The sequence below is a fragment of the Hibiscus syriacus genome, unplaced genomic scaffold, assembly GCF_006381635.1.
Source record: "Hibiscus syriacus cultivar Baekdansim isolate YM2019G1 unplaced genomic scaffold, ASM638163v2 tig00116971_pilon, whole genome shotgun sequence".
Classification (NCBI taxonomy): Eukaryota; Viridiplantae; Streptophyta; class Magnoliopsida; order Malvales; family Malvaceae; genus Hibiscus; species Hibiscus syriacus.
The window spans coordinates 331,736-349,592 of NW_024063495.1; the positions used below are offsets into that span (position 1 = coordinate 331,736).

At 35.3% G+C, this 17,857-nt stretch overlaps 1 protein-coding gene across 5 annotated transcripts; it reads left to right on the forward strand.

Annotated features, from left to right (window-relative positions):
- The first annotated feature begins 415 nt into the window (after positions 1–415).
- On the forward strand, positions 416–12,340 carry LOC120191679 (E3 ubiquitin-protein ligase UPL6-like). Of its 5 annotated transcripts, none has more exons than XM_039194590.1 (26): positions 420–812; positions 1,708–1,805; positions 1,930–2,057; positions 2,243–2,354; positions 2,693–2,873; positions 3,039–3,221; positions 3,558–3,740; positions 4,016–4,088; positions 4,287–4,405; positions 4,503–4,807; positions 4,946–5,042; positions 5,306–5,449; positions 5,645–5,728; positions 5,806–5,892; positions 6,049–6,189; positions 6,304–6,429; positions 7,040–7,138; positions 7,277–7,344; positions 7,430–7,496; positions 7,603–7,806; positions 7,894–7,983; positions 8,425–8,505; positions 8,732–8,805; positions 11,111–11,182; positions 11,270–11,359; positions 11,951–12,340. In XM_039194590.1, the coding sequence occupies exons 1-26, from the start codon at positions 654–656 to the stop codon at positions 12,015–12,017; spliced, it is 3,132 nt and encodes a 1,043-aa protein (XP_039050521.1). In that variant the 5' UTR covers positions 420–653; the 3' UTR covers positions 12,018–12,340. The 5 variants fall into 5 exon arrangements, with proteins under 5 accessions (XP_039050525.1, XP_039050521.1, XP_039050523.1 ...); XM_039194592.1 differs by having other exon boundaries at positions 7,636–7,806; XM_039194591.1 differs by having other exon boundaries at positions 4,296–4,405.
- Positions 12,341–17,857: the final 5,517 nt, after the last annotated feature.

Here is a 17,857-nt window from a genome sequence, read left to right on the forward strand (position 1 = left end):
CTCCCTCATTTTTATAGTTGAACGAAATCCCCAATCTTCAAGAAGCCCAAAACTCAAATCATCTATTTATAACAAAATTATTTGAGTGATTAAATTTTATTTTTTTAAAATATGATTACTCATTTGTAAACTTACAAATAACAGAGTGATTTGTGGTATACTTTACCTAAAAGAGAATTAATTAATGACACTTTTATCATATGTTCGAAGTTTAATGATACAGTAACTTGATTACTACAATCGATCAATTGGATGAATCATATGTAAATTTTTAAAATTCAGTGATTTATTTGTAATTTATTAACAATTGAGTGACCATACTCTGTAATTTAATCTTTATTTAATTAGTTCATTCATAATTTCACAGATGAAGAAATTATAAAAATCGCGACAATATTCTCCCAAGAACTCTTCTTCAAGTTTCCTTTTAACTGTTTTTTTCCCTTCAATTTATTATTATATTTCTTATTTTTTCTCTGCGTACAAACACAAAACATCGCACCTCACCGAGCTCTTATTTCAATCTGATAACAGGAAAACCATTGTTTAATCGTAGATCTAATTCAAAAGAAAGCCTTGATTTTGTTTCCCGGGAATAAATTGTCTGTTCTCGTGTATCTTGGGGGGTTTTTTAGTGGAGAGGAGTTTCGAGAATGTTCTTCTCGGGTGATCCGACTAATCGGAAACGGGTTGATTTGAGAGGTCGGAGCTCCAAGGAGAGAGACAGGCAGAAACTCCTTGAACAAACGCGTTTGGAACGCAATCGCCGTCTCTGGTTGCGCCAGCAAAATTCTGCAGCTCTCAAGATTCAGGTTTGGCTTTTGAATTAGGCTCTTTATTAGCTTTCAAGATTCAGCTCTCAAGATTCATGGTTAATAGTTGAAGAACAATTTTTGCGTTGAGTTGAAAATTAATCTATTGAAAACTATCCATGCTTGTTTAGCTTAAATACAAATTTATATGCAATGAACTGCCGGGAATAGCAATGCTTCTTTTGTTTTTCCACTTTCCAGAATTTGTTGGTTCGTTTGTTACGGGAAGGGTTGATTAGATTCTGTTGTTGCACAGGTTTAATATTATGTATAGACACTTTATTTTTGAGTTAGATGAGGTGATGATAAAATTGGGGGTGGGGTGTTTGGGGGGGGGGTCAAACTATTGATGAAATCATTCGTTATAGAGTGTTTTTCTTGTAACTTCCTCATATTTAGGAAAAGAAACTTTGTTTTCCTTGTAACTTCCTCATATTTAGGAAAGAAACTTACTTTGGAAAATATGTTCTTTAACATGTATTGTTAACATATTATCAGGTTTAAACTGTCCAACTTAGCTGAATTATATGTATGCTATCACTAAAATGAACTGTCCCCCAAGCTAGAAAGGTCATGGAATAAATAAGTTTTTTTTAAATGAAAACCTATATTGTTTATTTAAGCTTTTATTTCACACTTATCTTATGCCTGAGGATGCATGTTGTTTGGTTTGTAGTCCTTTCTCATGATTCCTTCTTAGGTGTTTCTACTTTATGATTAACAACATCAAATCGTTATCTCAAACTGAATTGGCATTGGCTTTGTTTGTGCGTGAAAACCTTTAAGCTATACTTTTCTATTAGGCAATATAGGTTAATAAAATGGTTGTGTGGATCTGTCTTTAAGAACTTGGTGGCCTACATTTAGCAAAATGTTGACTAACTATTAACTACAGAAATACTTAAGAGGGAGAAAGGCAGTGGAAGTTGAACGTGCAAAGGTACGAGAGCTGTTCTACCAAAGTTACGGAAAGCACTGCGAAAATGTAGACAGGTAAAGTTGGAAAAACTATAGTGTCGATATATTTCAAATTGACTGAATGTATTCTCTATTAAGTAATAAGTTACTCTTACCGACATTTTTTCTGATTCTGTTCAGATTGTCCCTGTTTATGCAGGCATTGTTTTGGTCCAGACTCAGATTTTCTCCGCCAGCTAATTTTCTTCGTTAATGCACGGGATATAAATGATTTTTCTATTCTTGTTGAGACTTGCCGATTAATTCAGCATTTTGGTCGAGATAGTAGTACGTCTTTCACAATCCCTTCTTGAATAGTTGTATTTTGGAAAAGTAGTTGTGTGTTAATATAATTATGTAGCATTTTTCTTTCTTTCTCTAAATTTTGCATATTTATAGACAATTTATTGTGCATTTCATATAATTTTTCAGTATACATATTTCTGTTAACTTCCGCTTATATTATGCAACAGGGGATTTCGTGGGACTCTTTGCCGGCATGGACTACTTATCCAATCATTCTTTGGTTGTCTACAGGTTGAAGCGACTCTCATTTGCTTGTATTCAGGCTATACATCAAAACAGGTTAGTTCTTCAAACCTTCTTTCATCAGTTGGGTGTTATCTAATATTTCATTTTAATATTTGCATCTCATCACAGAGCCTGTGTTCCTATATATATGTAAGCAGCTTTTGGATGCTTTCTAGAATCTCAGGGATCTAAAATAGAAACTGAAACAAGGGAAAAATTGAATGCCTTATCTTGATGATAGCTTAATATATATTTTCCTGCATCCATCTCTCTTTTTTCCTCCTTTCCCATTTGTAGTACCATGCACTATGATGTCAGTTAGAATTTAATATACACATTCTGTGCATGTCTTTAATCTGTTTCTGAAGGTAATATTAGTTTTTTATTGGCAGAAATCAATTGAAAGACCAACTATTGATGACGGGGGAGGAGTCTAGTGAACCAGCAACCATCTTGCTTCAAGCATTGGTTTTGTTATTAGATCCTAAACTGCCATGGGCTTGTAAGACGGTTGGTTATCTCATGCAAAGAAATGCATTCTCTCTGTTCAGAGAAGTTATTTTAACTGCAAAGGTAAACACTTCTTCAAATTTGTTTTAAGGCTTTGTTTTCTTCTAATTGAATACACTTCTTACGTACTCTTTTTGAAATGCTTATCCCCATAAGTATGCATCTTAAGACTTGTGATTTAGTGATCTCCTCCTGCTTTTCTGATGCTGCCTTTATCTTGTCATGCAGGAAAATATGAATGATAAAGGTTCTTCTGGGAAAGTATCTGCATTGGAGCATGTGCTTGCTTGTATGATTTCTCACGTTGGTCAGAGTCCATGTATTTGCTCAAATATGGATCCACAGTGGAGTTTCTCATTCCAGATCCTGACAATCCCTTTCTTATGGCAAAAATTTCCATACTTGAAACAGGTGGATTCTTCTATGTCCAACTTGTTTGAGACTTTATAAGTTGTTTCTTTGAACTTAATTGAATCTCAATAGTGGTTGTATGTGGTACTGAAAAACTTCCAAGGGATATGCTTGTTTCTACTTTTATGTTTTTTTACAAACCATCTGCTTTTTCTTTTACTTTTATATTTTCTACAAACTATCTGGACATATTGCTAATACACACGTATGCGCATATATTGTTAATGCTGCAAATATCTCAAATCTGATTTTCGTAGCAATTTTTCTATTGCAACTTTTTCTGTTTTATTTTATGCTTGTTACGGATTATAATTTTTTAATTTTTTTACATTTTAGGTTTTTGCTTCTCGGAGCTTGATCCAGTACTACACTAATCAGATGGCTTTGTGTGTGCAAAATCATGCCAATGTATTTCCCACTGATATATTGAATGAGTTTCCTGGTTATGCCTGCATCCTTGGTAATATATTAGAAACAACAGGTGCTGCTTTATCTCAGCCTGACTGCTCGTTTGAAATGGTAAGAGGGTGATTTATTTTTATTTGAAACAAATTTTTTCCTGCTATAAGCTTCTATACAGCTGTAAATATAGTGATTTTACTTGCATGACCTTGTGCTAATTCTTCAAATTATATAATTTTAGTATTTCCATTCAATCCGTGTTAACATTAGCATCAAATGTGATTATCTACTTTTGCGTTCCATTAAAGATTCTTCTTATCTTAAAGAAATTTCAATTTTAATTTAAGCTGGTTTTCAGCTACTTTTCTCCATTTGGTTTTTATTTTGAGCAGGCCTTAGACCTTGCAGCAGTTACTACATTCTTGTTGGAAGCTCTTCCTCCTATAAAATCTTCAAGTGGAGAAAGTATGTTTTACCTCTTGATATGTTATCTATTTCTCTTTCCTTCTCTTATGCTGATGAATTTTCCCCCTAGCTTCCTTGATAGGAAAATTATACAATTTTTATGATACTGCAACAGTGCAACTGTGAATTGATTTTTTGCTCAACACTTCATATTTTAATTGGTTCATTGAAAGCACATGCGTAACTATTTGGCTTCAGCTTCTACAGTTGGGGAGGATGATATGATCGTGGGTGATGATTCAGTGGAAATCATTTTGGATGATAATTTGCAACAGCAGATATCGAATGCTATTGATTCACGCTTCCTTGTACAGTTGGTAGGCATTTCTGACACTTCCTGTTACTTATCCTATGAACTTGGTGATATCTTTTTAATATCATAGAAAGGGTTCAAATTTTGTTTCTTCTGAGCAGACTAATGTGTTATTTGGAGGGATTTCCACGGTCCATGCTTCACATAATGAAGAACCAGAGGATAAGGAGGTGGCAGCTGTCGCTGCTGCTTGTGCTTTTCTGCATGTTACATTCAATACTCTACCTCTAGAGAGAATCATGACTGCACTAGCGTATAGAACTGAACTTGTTCAAGTGCTTTGGAATTTTATGAAGCGATGTCATCAAAATCAGAAGTGGTCATCCTTGCCTGAGCGTTTTTCATTTCTTTTGGGAGATGCACCTGGTTGGCTGCTACCTTTGTCTGTATTTTGTCCAGTGTACAAGTAAGATACTTGGTTGATTTGTCAGAATAAATTTATGCAATTCTTGTTGCATGCTTCATCCTTAATTTGTTTTCCTAAATGCTGAATGTTGTTTAGCGATTGATGACCGACTAATCTGGCTTCTTTGTGGTTGATTAGGCACATGCTTATGATAGTTGATAATGAGGAGTTTTATGAGCAGGAGAAGCCACTGTATTTGAAGGATGTCAGATGCCTGATTGTCATTCTGAGACAGGTGACTTCATTTTGTAAAATTGTAGTTCAGAAAACTATTATTTAAACTATGAAGCAATTTTGAATTTTTGATTCAGAAAAATATCTTGTATCCACTGAATTTTCTTTAGATTAAGGACATGCTTTATGGACGCCCATCAGCCTTATGATAGCATTGTGGAAACAGTGACTATTATGATTACATGGAATTTCTTGTGTAGGGTAACCTTGCTTAATGGTCAAGTTGATATTCGTATAATTCATCTGTTTTCATCTTCGATACAGGCTCTGTGGCAGCTCCTATGGGTGAATCCTTTAGCTCACCCCAGTTCTGGGAAATCTATCTCCAACACTTCTGGTCAGAAGAGGCACCCTTTTGAAACTATTCAAAGTAGGGTTGGTACTGTAGCCTCTGAGCTGCTATCGCAGGTGGATGCCAGTGTAACTTGTTGAATTTCTCACTTCCCACTTGTTGATATTTTGTCTTGTGCATGGTATTAAAATTAACTGGGTTATGCTCAATAAACATAAATAGAATGATGCATTTCTTGAGAGTAATGGCATGTAGGGAACCGTTATGCTCTGTCTCCTTTCTAATTTCTTTATTTAAACCTGCCCTTATAGTTGCAAGATTGGAATAACCGGAGGCAATTTACTCCCCCGAGTGACTTCCATGCTGATGGTGTAAATGACTATTTTATTTCTCAGGTAATGGTTTCTCCATTGCAGCTTTAAGTTCCAAGCATCAATTTTCTGAAGTAACTTGTTTGTTCTGATCTGAACAGGCTGTAATGGAAGGCACAAAAGCACATGACATATTGAAGCAAGCACCTTTCTTGATTCCGTTCACTAGCAGAGTTAAAATATTCACTGTAAGTGAGTAATATCAAAATTTTGTTGGAACTGTTGGATCTGGAGGAATAGTATCAAACTGTTGCGACCATCATATATGGAGTCATTTTTCATTGATATCTAATTTTCTGTTTTCCTTTTGCTTTTTATCTTCTCTCTATATCTCTGTCTACCAGTCACAACTAGCATCAGTCAGGCAGAGACAAGAGGCTCATGGTGTTTTTACCAGAAATAGATTCAGAATACGAAGGGATCATATTTTGGAAGATGCTTATAATCAGATGAGTGCCTTATCTGAAGAGGATCTTAGAGGACTGGTATGCTTTACTTTGGTCTTCTCACCATAAAAACTATCATCTTTAATAGCCTAGTAGAATCTGGTCTGATATTGTCCATCAATGATATAAGCAGTTTCATTTACTTCCCTACAGATTCGTGTAACGTTTGTCAATGAATTTGGAGTGGAGGAAGCTGGTATTGATGGTGGTGGCATTTTCAAAGATTTTATGGAGAATATTACTCGAGCTGCATTTGACGTGCAGTATGGGTTATTTAAGGTTGTTAATTTATACTACTGCCATCTTCTTTTCATCTTTTCCTATGCACTGATAAGCCTGGTTAGGCATATTGACAAGATACGTTTTATTTCATTTATGGTAAAGATGGCACTAGAGGCTTCCTTTAACATTCTCTTATGATGGTATGATTTAAGACGTCATGCCTCCTCTGGATTAATCAGGCCGAGAGAGAAGATCAATGTTCAGTTCTTGCTGAACAAGGGATAAAAGAATTATGAGATTTCCTTTGATCACAATTAGTTTTATTTATTTATTCATTTAGTTTTTTTTATATAAATAATATGAATGTGATTGGCATGAGCTTTAGACAAAGAAATGCTCTGCTTCAATGGAATATTTAAATAATAAAGATGGATTTAACACTGATTGGAATCTGAACTCGGTATAAAGATATCATTACTCTCTGCTACAAGTTATCTTCTCATACTAGCATGTCTATGATTGAAATCAACTTTTCTTGTTTTTAATTTAAAGTCAGCTTTGGTTGTTACTAGTTGGGATTCGCTTTGTTGTACATGTTAACTTGTCTCACTTGTTATGTGTTGTTTTTTCTTGTGTCTTTGACATACTACTTCGCATGGCTACCCAGGAAACAGCTGATCATCTTCTATACCCAAATCCTGGATCAGGAATGATACATGAACAACACCTCCAATTTTTCCATTTCTTGGGATCACTCCTTGCAAAGGTATGCCATTCCATTATAGAAGTTTAATCTGTTCTCTGTGATGCTTTATCTATATTTAATTATTAATTTGCCTGTATGCTACCTTAGTTTTATCTATTATAGGCTTATTGATGAGGCATGATATTACCCTCCTTGCAGGCCATGTTTGAAGGAATTCTTGTAGATATACCATTTGCAACATTCTTCTTGAGCAAATTGAAACAAAAGTAAGGTTTTGAATGGTTTCCTCTTTGGAAGACCTTGTATTTTAGAGATCTTTATACATGTATTTTTTTTCTTTTAATTGATTAGGTACAACTATTTAAATGATTTGCCATCCTTGGATCCTGAGTTATATCGTCACCTTATTTTCTTGAAGGTTATTTTTCTTGACCTTTTTCCTTTCATATCTCCTGCATTCATACTTTGTGGAAATATTAATTGCACAGGCAAACTTTGACGTGGTCTACATGTTATGCCTCTAGCATTTTGATCCCTACCTTTTCCACGACTTTCAGCATCATAAAGGGGACCTTTCAGAGTTGGAGCTCTACTTTGTGATTGTGAATAATGAATATGGAGAGCAAACAGAAGAAGAGCTGCTTCCGGGAGGCAAAAACATACGTGTTACTAATGAGAATGTTATCACATTTATTCACCTTGTATCTAACCACCGTTTGAATTTTCAGGTAGTAAGGTACTTCATTTCTTAGTAACTTAATGCATTTGTCTTATACATTTCATGATAATGACACTATGAAGTGGTGTCATTGCAGATAAGGCAACAAAGTACACATTTCCTTAGAGGATTTCAGCAACTTATGCGGAAAGAGTGGATTGATATGTTTAATGAACATGAATTGCAGGTATTGTAGCCTACTTTTAAATTTTGCAGGTTGTATTCACTTTGCCGACAATAGTACCTTACGTCTACCTATTTAAACATTATCGATGGAGTTTGCCAGAATCCTTTCGACTTCAATAGGTTAAAGAAACTTCAAATTGTTATTCCTGTGAATTGAAACTTTTCCCAAGATATGTACCTGTGGCTGTCATGCATAAATTCCTTTAACATTGTTCAAATTTCCTTGCATTATTTTGATTCAATTATTCTTTGTTTGTGTGAACCTCTTAAGTTCCTAACATCTTTTCCGTGATGTTTTAAGACAAGGAAACAGTTGCGCCATTCACCCTGGCTGAAACATCTGCTTATCTTTCAAATTAAAAATTTTATCACTTGAGAGCATCTGCTAAATATAATTTTTGAGTTTCTCTTAAATCCTACTAAATGTCTTTTTTCTTTGCAGCTTCTGATATCAGGTTCACTTGACAGCTTGGATGTTGATGACCTACGGCACAATACTAATTATGCAGGTGGCTACCATGGTGTAAGTTTTTTACTTCTCTCCTCATTCCCTTCTTGTTGGATTAGAATGGTTACTACATATTATGTACCAAAGTCCAACCGTGCTTTGACTTTTCGTAGTTTTGTTCCAGTTGAAATGATGGGAATGCAAATTGTTACCGAATCTTGTTAACTTAACTGTCATATTTATCAAGAATCAGCTCTTTGTATTTGCTTTCAGAGCTTATTTTCACTTCTTTGCTGGACAGGAGCACTATGTCATAGAAATGTTTTGGGAAGTCCTCAAAAGCTTTTCACTGGAAAACCAAAAGAAAATTTTGAAGTGAGTTGCATCATCTTTGATCTTGTGTGATTTTTGTCCTCCTATGATGGCTACTTTAATTATTTTTGATAGGAATTGAAGGCCTCATTAAAAACCTCCTTCTTGATTAGAGAGACTTAAAGAGAAGCTCCTTAATCAGCGGAAGGAGGAAAAGAGTGTCTTAGGATTTCATTGAACATAAGAACACCAAAATACATCCAGATATCGACCCCGTACATAAAACAAAACACCAAAAAACACCCCATAGCAGCAACAGTAGCTCAACCTAATATCAACCACAACAGCCTCTAAAGGACTAACCCAACTAAAAGCCTAACTCTTGACTCGGAGAGCACCAGAAAACAGAACACCTAAAAAAGAGACAAAAAATTACAGCTGGCTCAAACCATAGTATCAAAAAAAAACACAAACATCCAGGAGCTTCCATCCACACGAAGAGGGCAGAAAACCAAACTATAGACTCTGGCTCCAAAGCTGGAATGGAATCATAATCTGGCTCCCAGAACAGACAAATCTCCCTCACATTGAACCTTCTATTGCTGCTTGATTTGGCTGTATCAGGCCATTAATTGGGGACCCGAAACTTTCTCTACAAACCCCGATATATCTCTGTCATCCAACCTGTCAACCACCGCCCCAACCTGTTGGGCATCCCCATCCTGGTAGGCCTCCACACCCTTGGAACTACTAATAGCACGCCTCTTGATAATGTTAATCACGTTCTTCATCACCTTTGCCTTTAACCGACCATCTAAGTTGGATGAATCAAAAAAATCCAATATTCTCTCTCTATCACGTGTAGACATACAACTTTCGCTGCTTTCAAAAACTGACTCTCTAGCCCCTTGATCCAGCACATTCTCGTTCTCCACCACATCCTCGAATTCCGATGGAATAATCCCCAAACCAGCAACATAATTCCTTAAGCCCATAATAAAATCCTCCCCTATGTTCCTTTCTACTACTTCCCCACCCGACAAGAAGCAGCCACTAACTCTTTCCCCCATACAACATAATAGACTTTCTTCATCCACAGAACAACGCTCAGAAATCTTCTCCACCGAAGAGTCCTCGTTTCTGCCAGCTCCCTCAAGACATACCTCCACCACCGGAGAATTATCTGGCAAGACACCGACGAGCTCCCCCACCAAAGATAACGGGGAGGCAACTGCCTCATCCATCAAGAACGAGTCTGCCCAAACCGAATCGGGACTGAAACAAGGCTCAAACTCAAAAATACAAACTGTAAATAACAAGTCCCCGGCTTTCAAAATAACGGATTCTTCCACACGTGTTTGACGGTTTGTAATAATTTGAAACAAAGCCCTTTCAAAAGAACCTGGATTCACAGATCCTTCGTCAATGGAGATAAGTTCTCCCCATTTGTCTGCAATGCTTCTGAAGGTGGAGGGATTCCACAAAAACGGTGGGATCCCTTTGCACGAAAGCCACGCCCAACGGCTGCTGCAATGAAAGTTTTCCGACCACACTTCTACTTTGCCAAAACATTTATTCAATGCCCCCATCTGATTATTCAGCGTGAAATCCCTACTCTCATCATCTTCAAAAATGATTAGAACTGCTAACCCCGCTTAGCCTCATGATTTTCGGGCCTAAAATGCCTTCCTTATGCATTATGGCAGCCAACTCATTCATCTTAAAAAAATTTCTACACCACCCTACCAAGCTGCCTCTGCAAGATAGCAGCTTGTCCTCGTCAACAGAACCCACAATGGGAGCCTCTAAATGCCCAACATCCTCCCTTTTACTCTTGATCTCGGCTGGTTTTAAACCCGAAAACTTCTTTCTCCAAAAAGCTTCCCGGGGTTGAAATCTGGCCAAAAAAACTCTAACTTCATTACCGCGAATCCTAGATCTGTCAACACAGTTGATAGCCTTCCTTGCGTCCTCCAATCTGGTAAAACGAACAAAGCCAAACCTACTTCCTCCCTTGCTTCTTTTGTTAGGGATGAAAGAATCGACCACCTCTCCATGTTTATCGAATAACAGCCAAAGCCCTTTATGATGAAGACGCTCTGGAATGTTGAAAATGATCACCGTAAAACAAATTTTCCCAGCAGAACTAGTCACCTTACTTGCCATCATAAGACAAAAAGAGAGATCAAAGAAAGAGCTGTAAAAAAAACGCCTAAAAAACTAGAGAGAAGCAGGAGCTTCTCTCACTCCCAAAAAACTATGTTGCAATAGTTGTTGATTCTCTGATTTTCCTTTTGCTACTTTAATTATTTGCCTCCGGAAATTACTTACATGAGGGAAAATTATAATTTAACGAGGTTCTTTTTAGGTTTGTGACTGGTTGTTCTCGAGGTCCGTTGCTGGGATTCAAATATCTTGAACCTTTATTTTGCATACAAAGGTATTCATTGACCAAATGTACCCTGCATTTTTTTCTTCTCCATTTCTGAATAGAAATTGAAGATTTTACTATCAACTCATTTTGCAGAGCTGGTGGCAGTGCTTCTGAAGAAGCATTGGACCGATTACCAACATCGGCGACTTGTATGAACCTTCTGAAGCTTCCACCATATAGAAGGTTTTTCTCTCTATTAGTAGCTTACCATAGAATAAGACTTCGGGAGAAGTATTTGAATTGTTGGCATGGAAATTGGTGGTGGTTAGGGATGACAACGGGATGGGTTTTAGGCCAACCTGAACTTGACCAGATATGATCCCAATAAAATCTGACCCTGACCCGAGTTTAAATAAAATTTACCCACCTTGAACCTGGCCCAAAAGTTTAATTGGAAACCCGACCCAATTTAACATAATTTACAATCACATATTTTTGGTCAAAATAAAATTTAATGCCATAATTCTAGTAACTTATATGCAAAATTTATATATATATATATATATATATATATATATATATATATATCAAAACCTAACTAATAATATATAAATATGTAATAGAGTATTTTTGTAATTATTCCGAGTCCAGTAAGGCGTATTCTCCCTAATCTTGAGTTGATCTGACCAATTTTAAGATTTTACCTTACCTGAAATCCGAATTTCATAAAAGAATTCCGACCCGATAATAACTGTAGTAAGTTTTTATATTGACTTTTTGCTTACCCTTTTCATTACAATACGATGATGATGATGATATGTGGTTGCGGTGCAGCAAAGAGCAACTGGAAACCAAATTGCTATATGCCATAAATGCAGATGCTGGTTTCGATTTGAGCTGATGTACTCTGCACGAAGAACTTTATTCTGATGCTAGATGACGACAGGCTCCGGTGGTAGGTCGAATATGTAAATATATATATATATATATATATATGCATCGTTGATTTATATTTTATATTTAATTCGGAATGAGAGGTGTGGCTATGAGAATCTTGTAACCAGTACCATCAGAGCTGGGAAGTAAGCAGGTGAAGGATTGAGATGGTTAGGTCATAACAGTGAGTGGTAGTGTATTCTGCACAAAGATTAAGCAGCATATTGCAAAATGACCCTTTGAGGTGCATGCAGGGTCCTCCTGGTACGGCAACTTGCTATTTTCAAACACAAAGGCAAAGAACTATTCTTGTATTGTATCGTAGTATCATGATCTTTGTAAATTGATTAACATAATTACAAAAACAAACACTTGTTAATGCTCCAATATAATATATTAAGAACGTGGGACAAGTGTCATGTTATATCGGTTTGAGCACTGTTTATGTAGGAGTATGAGATTTTATTATCAAATGATTAAGAATATTTGAACAAAAAGTATATTACATTCATCCCAAATTTATCAAGAAGACGTCCTTAAAGCTAATTGTCACATGAAGTAATGGCATGCGCATATAGAGAAAGATAATATTTGATCAAGAATGGAAGCGGAGTTATAAACATTGCTTGTCGTCGAAGAATCAAACTTAGAAAGATTTAGACTCGATCAAAGAATGAAGGGGAAAGAGACGGGGTAGTGGTAATTAAGGTTTTGGAAATTGAATAAGAAAAATAAGATTAAAACAGTAAGGATAAAATAAAGATAAGGGAAAATAATAATAATATAATAGGAATAACATACCAAGTTAGGGTTTTATTGGTGATAGGCGAGAATGGTGATTCGATGATGATTGATAGATAGTTATCCTACGAACCCTCCTAGTCGTAATTGACTAGGAAAACTCAATAATCGACTCTAATTAGCCCTCCTGATCGCAATGAGAAGAAAAACCACATTGTGAAGATCTCCCTCACGAAGAACTTGAATGAACTTAATGATGAAGAATGTTTCGAAGACACAAGACAATTAACACTTGCAAAAACGAACTCTCGTTGTATTATATTCAAGAAAAGATGTGTTTACAATGGTGGGAAAAGCCTCCTTATATAGGGTGAGGTGAGAAGTCTTTGTTGTAAAATGACTAATGAATAAAAGATAATATTTCGAGTCTATCCTAATTCCTAATAGAATAATAATAAACTATGAATAATGTTTTAACTTGATATTAATTCCTAATAAAATAATCAATCTAATTTTAAAAGATAATGCATTTAAATTATATTACAAATAATCAATTAAATAATTGAAATTTTGTAATATTTAGAAAATGATCATTTAAGGGATTTTAAAGATATTTCAGGATTGTCTCTGGTTGTGTCATTAATTGATCCTGAAGTTGTTTCAACTTGAGTTGTTGAGATCCAAGTAGATATAGTAGGAATGAGTAATGAATTTCCTTAATTGGATTCTTCAATCTCCATGTGAGCATGAAGTCCCTTGCTAACGAAGGCTTGAACCGCAACTTGAAGCTTGTATTTTAGAAGTTTGGACTTGACCCGTGTGATTAGACCAAGTGGAAGAGTCAGTCCATCTTTTTTTGTTCTGTGACGTGTCATGCATGTATCATCTCCCCCTCCTCAAAAGGATTCGTCAACGAATCTGAAATATCAAAGGAAGATAGATCAGAAACATTAAAGGATGCATTTACGCCATACTCACATAGAAGATCCATGCAGTAAGCATTGTCATTGATTCGCTCAAGGACTTGGAATGGTTCATCACCACGTGGATCAAGTTTATATTTCCTTTTCTTTGGAAACATTTCCTTTCTCATGTGGGTCCAAACCAGTCACATGGTTCAAATACAACATGGCGTCGACCTTTGTTAACTTTGTTTGCAATTGCTTCGTATTTTTTCTCCATCCTTTGTTTAGCTTTGGCATGAATATCCTTGACCATCTCTACTTTATTTTCTCCATCGATGCTTGTAATGTGATCTAAAGGCAAAGGAATGAAATTCAAAGTAGTTAGTGGATTAAAACAATAAACTATCTCAAATGGAGAATAACCAGTAGTGGAATGAATTGATCTGTTGTAAGAAAATTCAACAAAAGCTAAACATTCTTCCCTTGTTACGAGTGTTCTTACCTATAACTTCTCTAAGTAAAGAACCTAGAATCTGGTTTATTAACTCGATTTGTCCATCGGTTTGAGGATGACAAGAGGTGAAGTATAGAATTTTCATACCTATCTTACCCCATAATACCTTCCAAAAGTGGCTTATAAATTTTGTATCTCGACCGGATACAATAGTGCGAGGGATGCCTTGAAGTCATACTATCTCTCGGAAGAATAGATCAGCAATGTGTGTGGTCATCTGTTTTATGACATGGAATGAAGTGTGCCATTTTTGAAACCTGTCCACAACCATAAAAAATACTATCTCTCCTTTTCTTGGTACAAGGTAAGACAAGAATAAAGTCCATCGACAAATCAATCCAAGGCGAGGAGGAAATTGGTAAAGAAGTGTAGAAATCGTTAGGATTTACCTTAGACTTGACTTGTTTGCACGTGATGCATGAAGCACATACTTTTTCCATGATTTTCCTCATGTGCGGCAAAAAAAGTGTTCCATGACCATGTCGAGTGTCTAGTTAACACCGAAGTGACCCATTAATGCTCCTGAATGCGATTCATGAACTAAGAACTCTCTCAGTGAGCCTTGTGGGATAAAAAACATGTTTAGTCGAAAAAGGAATCTATATACAAGATAAAACTTGTTAAAAGCACCTGTTAAACAATGGGTGTAAATCTCATAAAAGTATGGGTTAGTAGAGTAAAGTTCTTTCATGTTCAAAACCCAGAATAGTAGCATGCATTTGAGTAATTAATGCGTACCTTCGAGATAATGCATCAGCTACAATATTATCTTTCCCTTGTTTGTATTTGATTACGTAAGGAAAAGATTCAATAAACTAAACCCATCGAGTATGTCATTTGTTTAACTTACCTTATCCATTTAACCACTTCAATGATTTGTGATCCGTATGTATGACAAACTCTTTAGAAAGAAGATAGTGCTGCCAAACTTTGAGTGCACGAACTAATACTAGAAATTCTTTGTCATAGGTGGAGTAATATAATTGTGCAACTTTTAACTTTTCACTAAAGTAAGCGATATATTGTTTTTCTTGCATGAGAACTGCGCCCATGCCTATACCTTTTAAAAGTTCAAAGCTTCTTGTTGTGGTGAATCCCATTTGAATTCAACCGATTTTTTTATGATTTTCGTAAAAGGTGCAGAAAGGGTAGAAAAATCTTTGATAAAGTGACGGTAGAAGCTTACTAAGCCATGAAATGATCTTACCTCGGTTAAGGAAGATGGTATGGGCCATTCTTTTATTGCTTTCACCTTTTCGTCATCGAAATGAATTCCCTGTGCACTTACTATAAAGCCTATAAACTTATTTAATATGTGGTTCATTAGTCTCATGAATGTGCTTGGGGTGTTTGTGAGTCCAAAAGGCATAGCGAGCCATTCGTATAATTTAAACTTGGTCTTGAAAGCTGTCTTCCATTCGTTATCTTCTTTCATTCGGATTTGGTGGTAACCACTTTTCAAGTCTATCTTTGTGAAGATGTATGCTCCATGAAACTCATCTAACATATCATATGGAGTGGAATAAGATGCTTATATGTTGAACCATGTTTTATAATATTTTGATATAACAAATTAAGGCAAAATGTTTTTGGACTTGATTGAATTTGTTCAAAGTTTTCAAAAACAATTCAAAGTCCATTAAACTAGAATTTGAACACAATATAATTTTCTGGGTATGTAGTACCGTTACTATTCATACAGTAACGATACTACATGAACAGTATCGATATTGTTCATGTGGTACCAATACCAAAGGTAAGAGTGAAATCTATACTCTCTTGGTAGTATTGATACTACCAGTTGTTTCCCAAATTGTTCAAATTCTAGAATATAAAATTGGTACGATACTCAAGGGGTACCGATACTCAAGGGGTACCGATGCTACTTTACACAGTGGTATCGATACCATGAACCATAGTATCGATAGTGGTCAAGCCCAACGCTCTTTAACGGCTAGTTTATTTAAATATTACAAAGGTAGTACCGATACTCATTAAAGGAGTACAAATACTCCCTATTCTGGGCAGTTTTACTTTTATAAAAATTTCATCCCCAACAGCTCCAAAACACCCCCAATGGCTAGAAACGGCCACAAACTCATTCCACCATATAAAAACATATTGAAGACACTTGAAAAAGTTTACAACACCTATCCAAGCAATAGAGAACAAGAGAAAAACTCTTTCACTCTTTATCTTTAACAAATATCAACGATACCTAATTTAACTTCAAAATATTTCGCCAACTAGCCTTAAGCTCTTCGAATTATAATATTCGATCAAATTTAAAAAGAAATGATTCAATAATTTTAATTGTGAAACTCTTCAATCCTTAACAAGCAATATTTACCAATACAAATCATTTTTACATCTGACCATGGAAGTTAGTTGTTCCTACTTGTTTCTTATAAAATATTTTATTCCAAACCTTTCTGAATCATTGACCTTGAACAACCATCTCTTAGGGCTTAATAATGGAAATGTTTAATTTGTAACCAAATTTATTCTGAATTCTCGGTAGAGATTTATAAACTATTCATCCTTACTTTTGTGATCTAGAACATTTAACTATCACTTTCAATTCTGAAATCAATTTTAAATTCAATATTTCTCAACTTCTCCCTTATACTCGGATGTTACTAATCTTCATATCCTATTTCATTTTGGGAGCCCTCGTAGCTTAACATCTATTAATATCTAATCATTTAACTAGGATAGCAAGGACAACATAATCATTACACTATCAAATCAAAGATACTTGTTATTTCGTTTGCATGTACAAACCAAATATTTTTCACAGTCGACCGACTAATCTATTTTAAAAACTTGACTCAATCTAAGCTTTGATACCAATAAATATAACAACCTGACCCGGATATGACTCTGAGGTGTCACAATGACTTTTCAACTCTTTAACTCTATAAAAACCTTGACTAAAATTTGACTTTTATTAGAAAAATGAAAACACATTTACAAAACATATTATAACATCTACAATTTAAACATTTCAAGTACATGCCAACAACATTTCAAAAAACAAAACACATAAAATTCAAAATCTCTCTATGATCTGATAATCTTCTTAGTTATGCTGTCCTTCCCTTGCTTACTCGACTTACTCCTCGAATCTCTTTGGTCCTACGTGTGAAAACAATCACACGCTAAGTCTATGACTTAGTGAGGCATTATGAGCAATATAAAACAGTAAAACATTTATATAAATTTACAAAAGAAATATTAAGTACAAAACACCACAAGTTTTATAACTTATAACATATCTTATTAAACATTGATAAATTTATACTCATGTTACTCTTGCTTATACATTTCATATCATTAACATATAGACTTTTAGACAATGTACAATTTATAATCAATTTTCATTTCATATAAACTACATATAACTTATACACTTTTCATTCAATATCAATTTATTCAATTTATATCCATTTATTTAATTAGCCCAACGTATATAGCTGAGAACTCAAGGTATGTGAGTACATTTAGGTTGTAAACTAATGCAGTCATCACTGATCATATAATTTTCACCGAAGTGCCACATAAATTTGTCCTGAAGGACCGCATAGAATTTTTCCCGAAGGACCACATAGAATTGTCCCGAAGGACCACGTAGAATTGTCCCGA

Bases quoted from the DNA above. Each gene is read 5' to 3' on its own strand.
- LOC120191679 (XM_039194590.1), top strand. From the start codon at position 654: ATGTTCTTCTCGGGTGATCCGACTAATCGGAAACGGGTTGATTTGAGA. The intron at 6,190-6,303 runs GTATGCTTTACT...ACTTCCCTACAG, and splicing joins AAGAGGATCTTAGAGGACTG to ATTCGTGTAACGTTTGTCAA. The intron at 7,497-7,602 runs GTTATTTTTCTT...TTATGCCTCTAG, and splicing joins GTCACCTTATTTTCTTGAAG to CATTTTGATCCCTACCTTTT.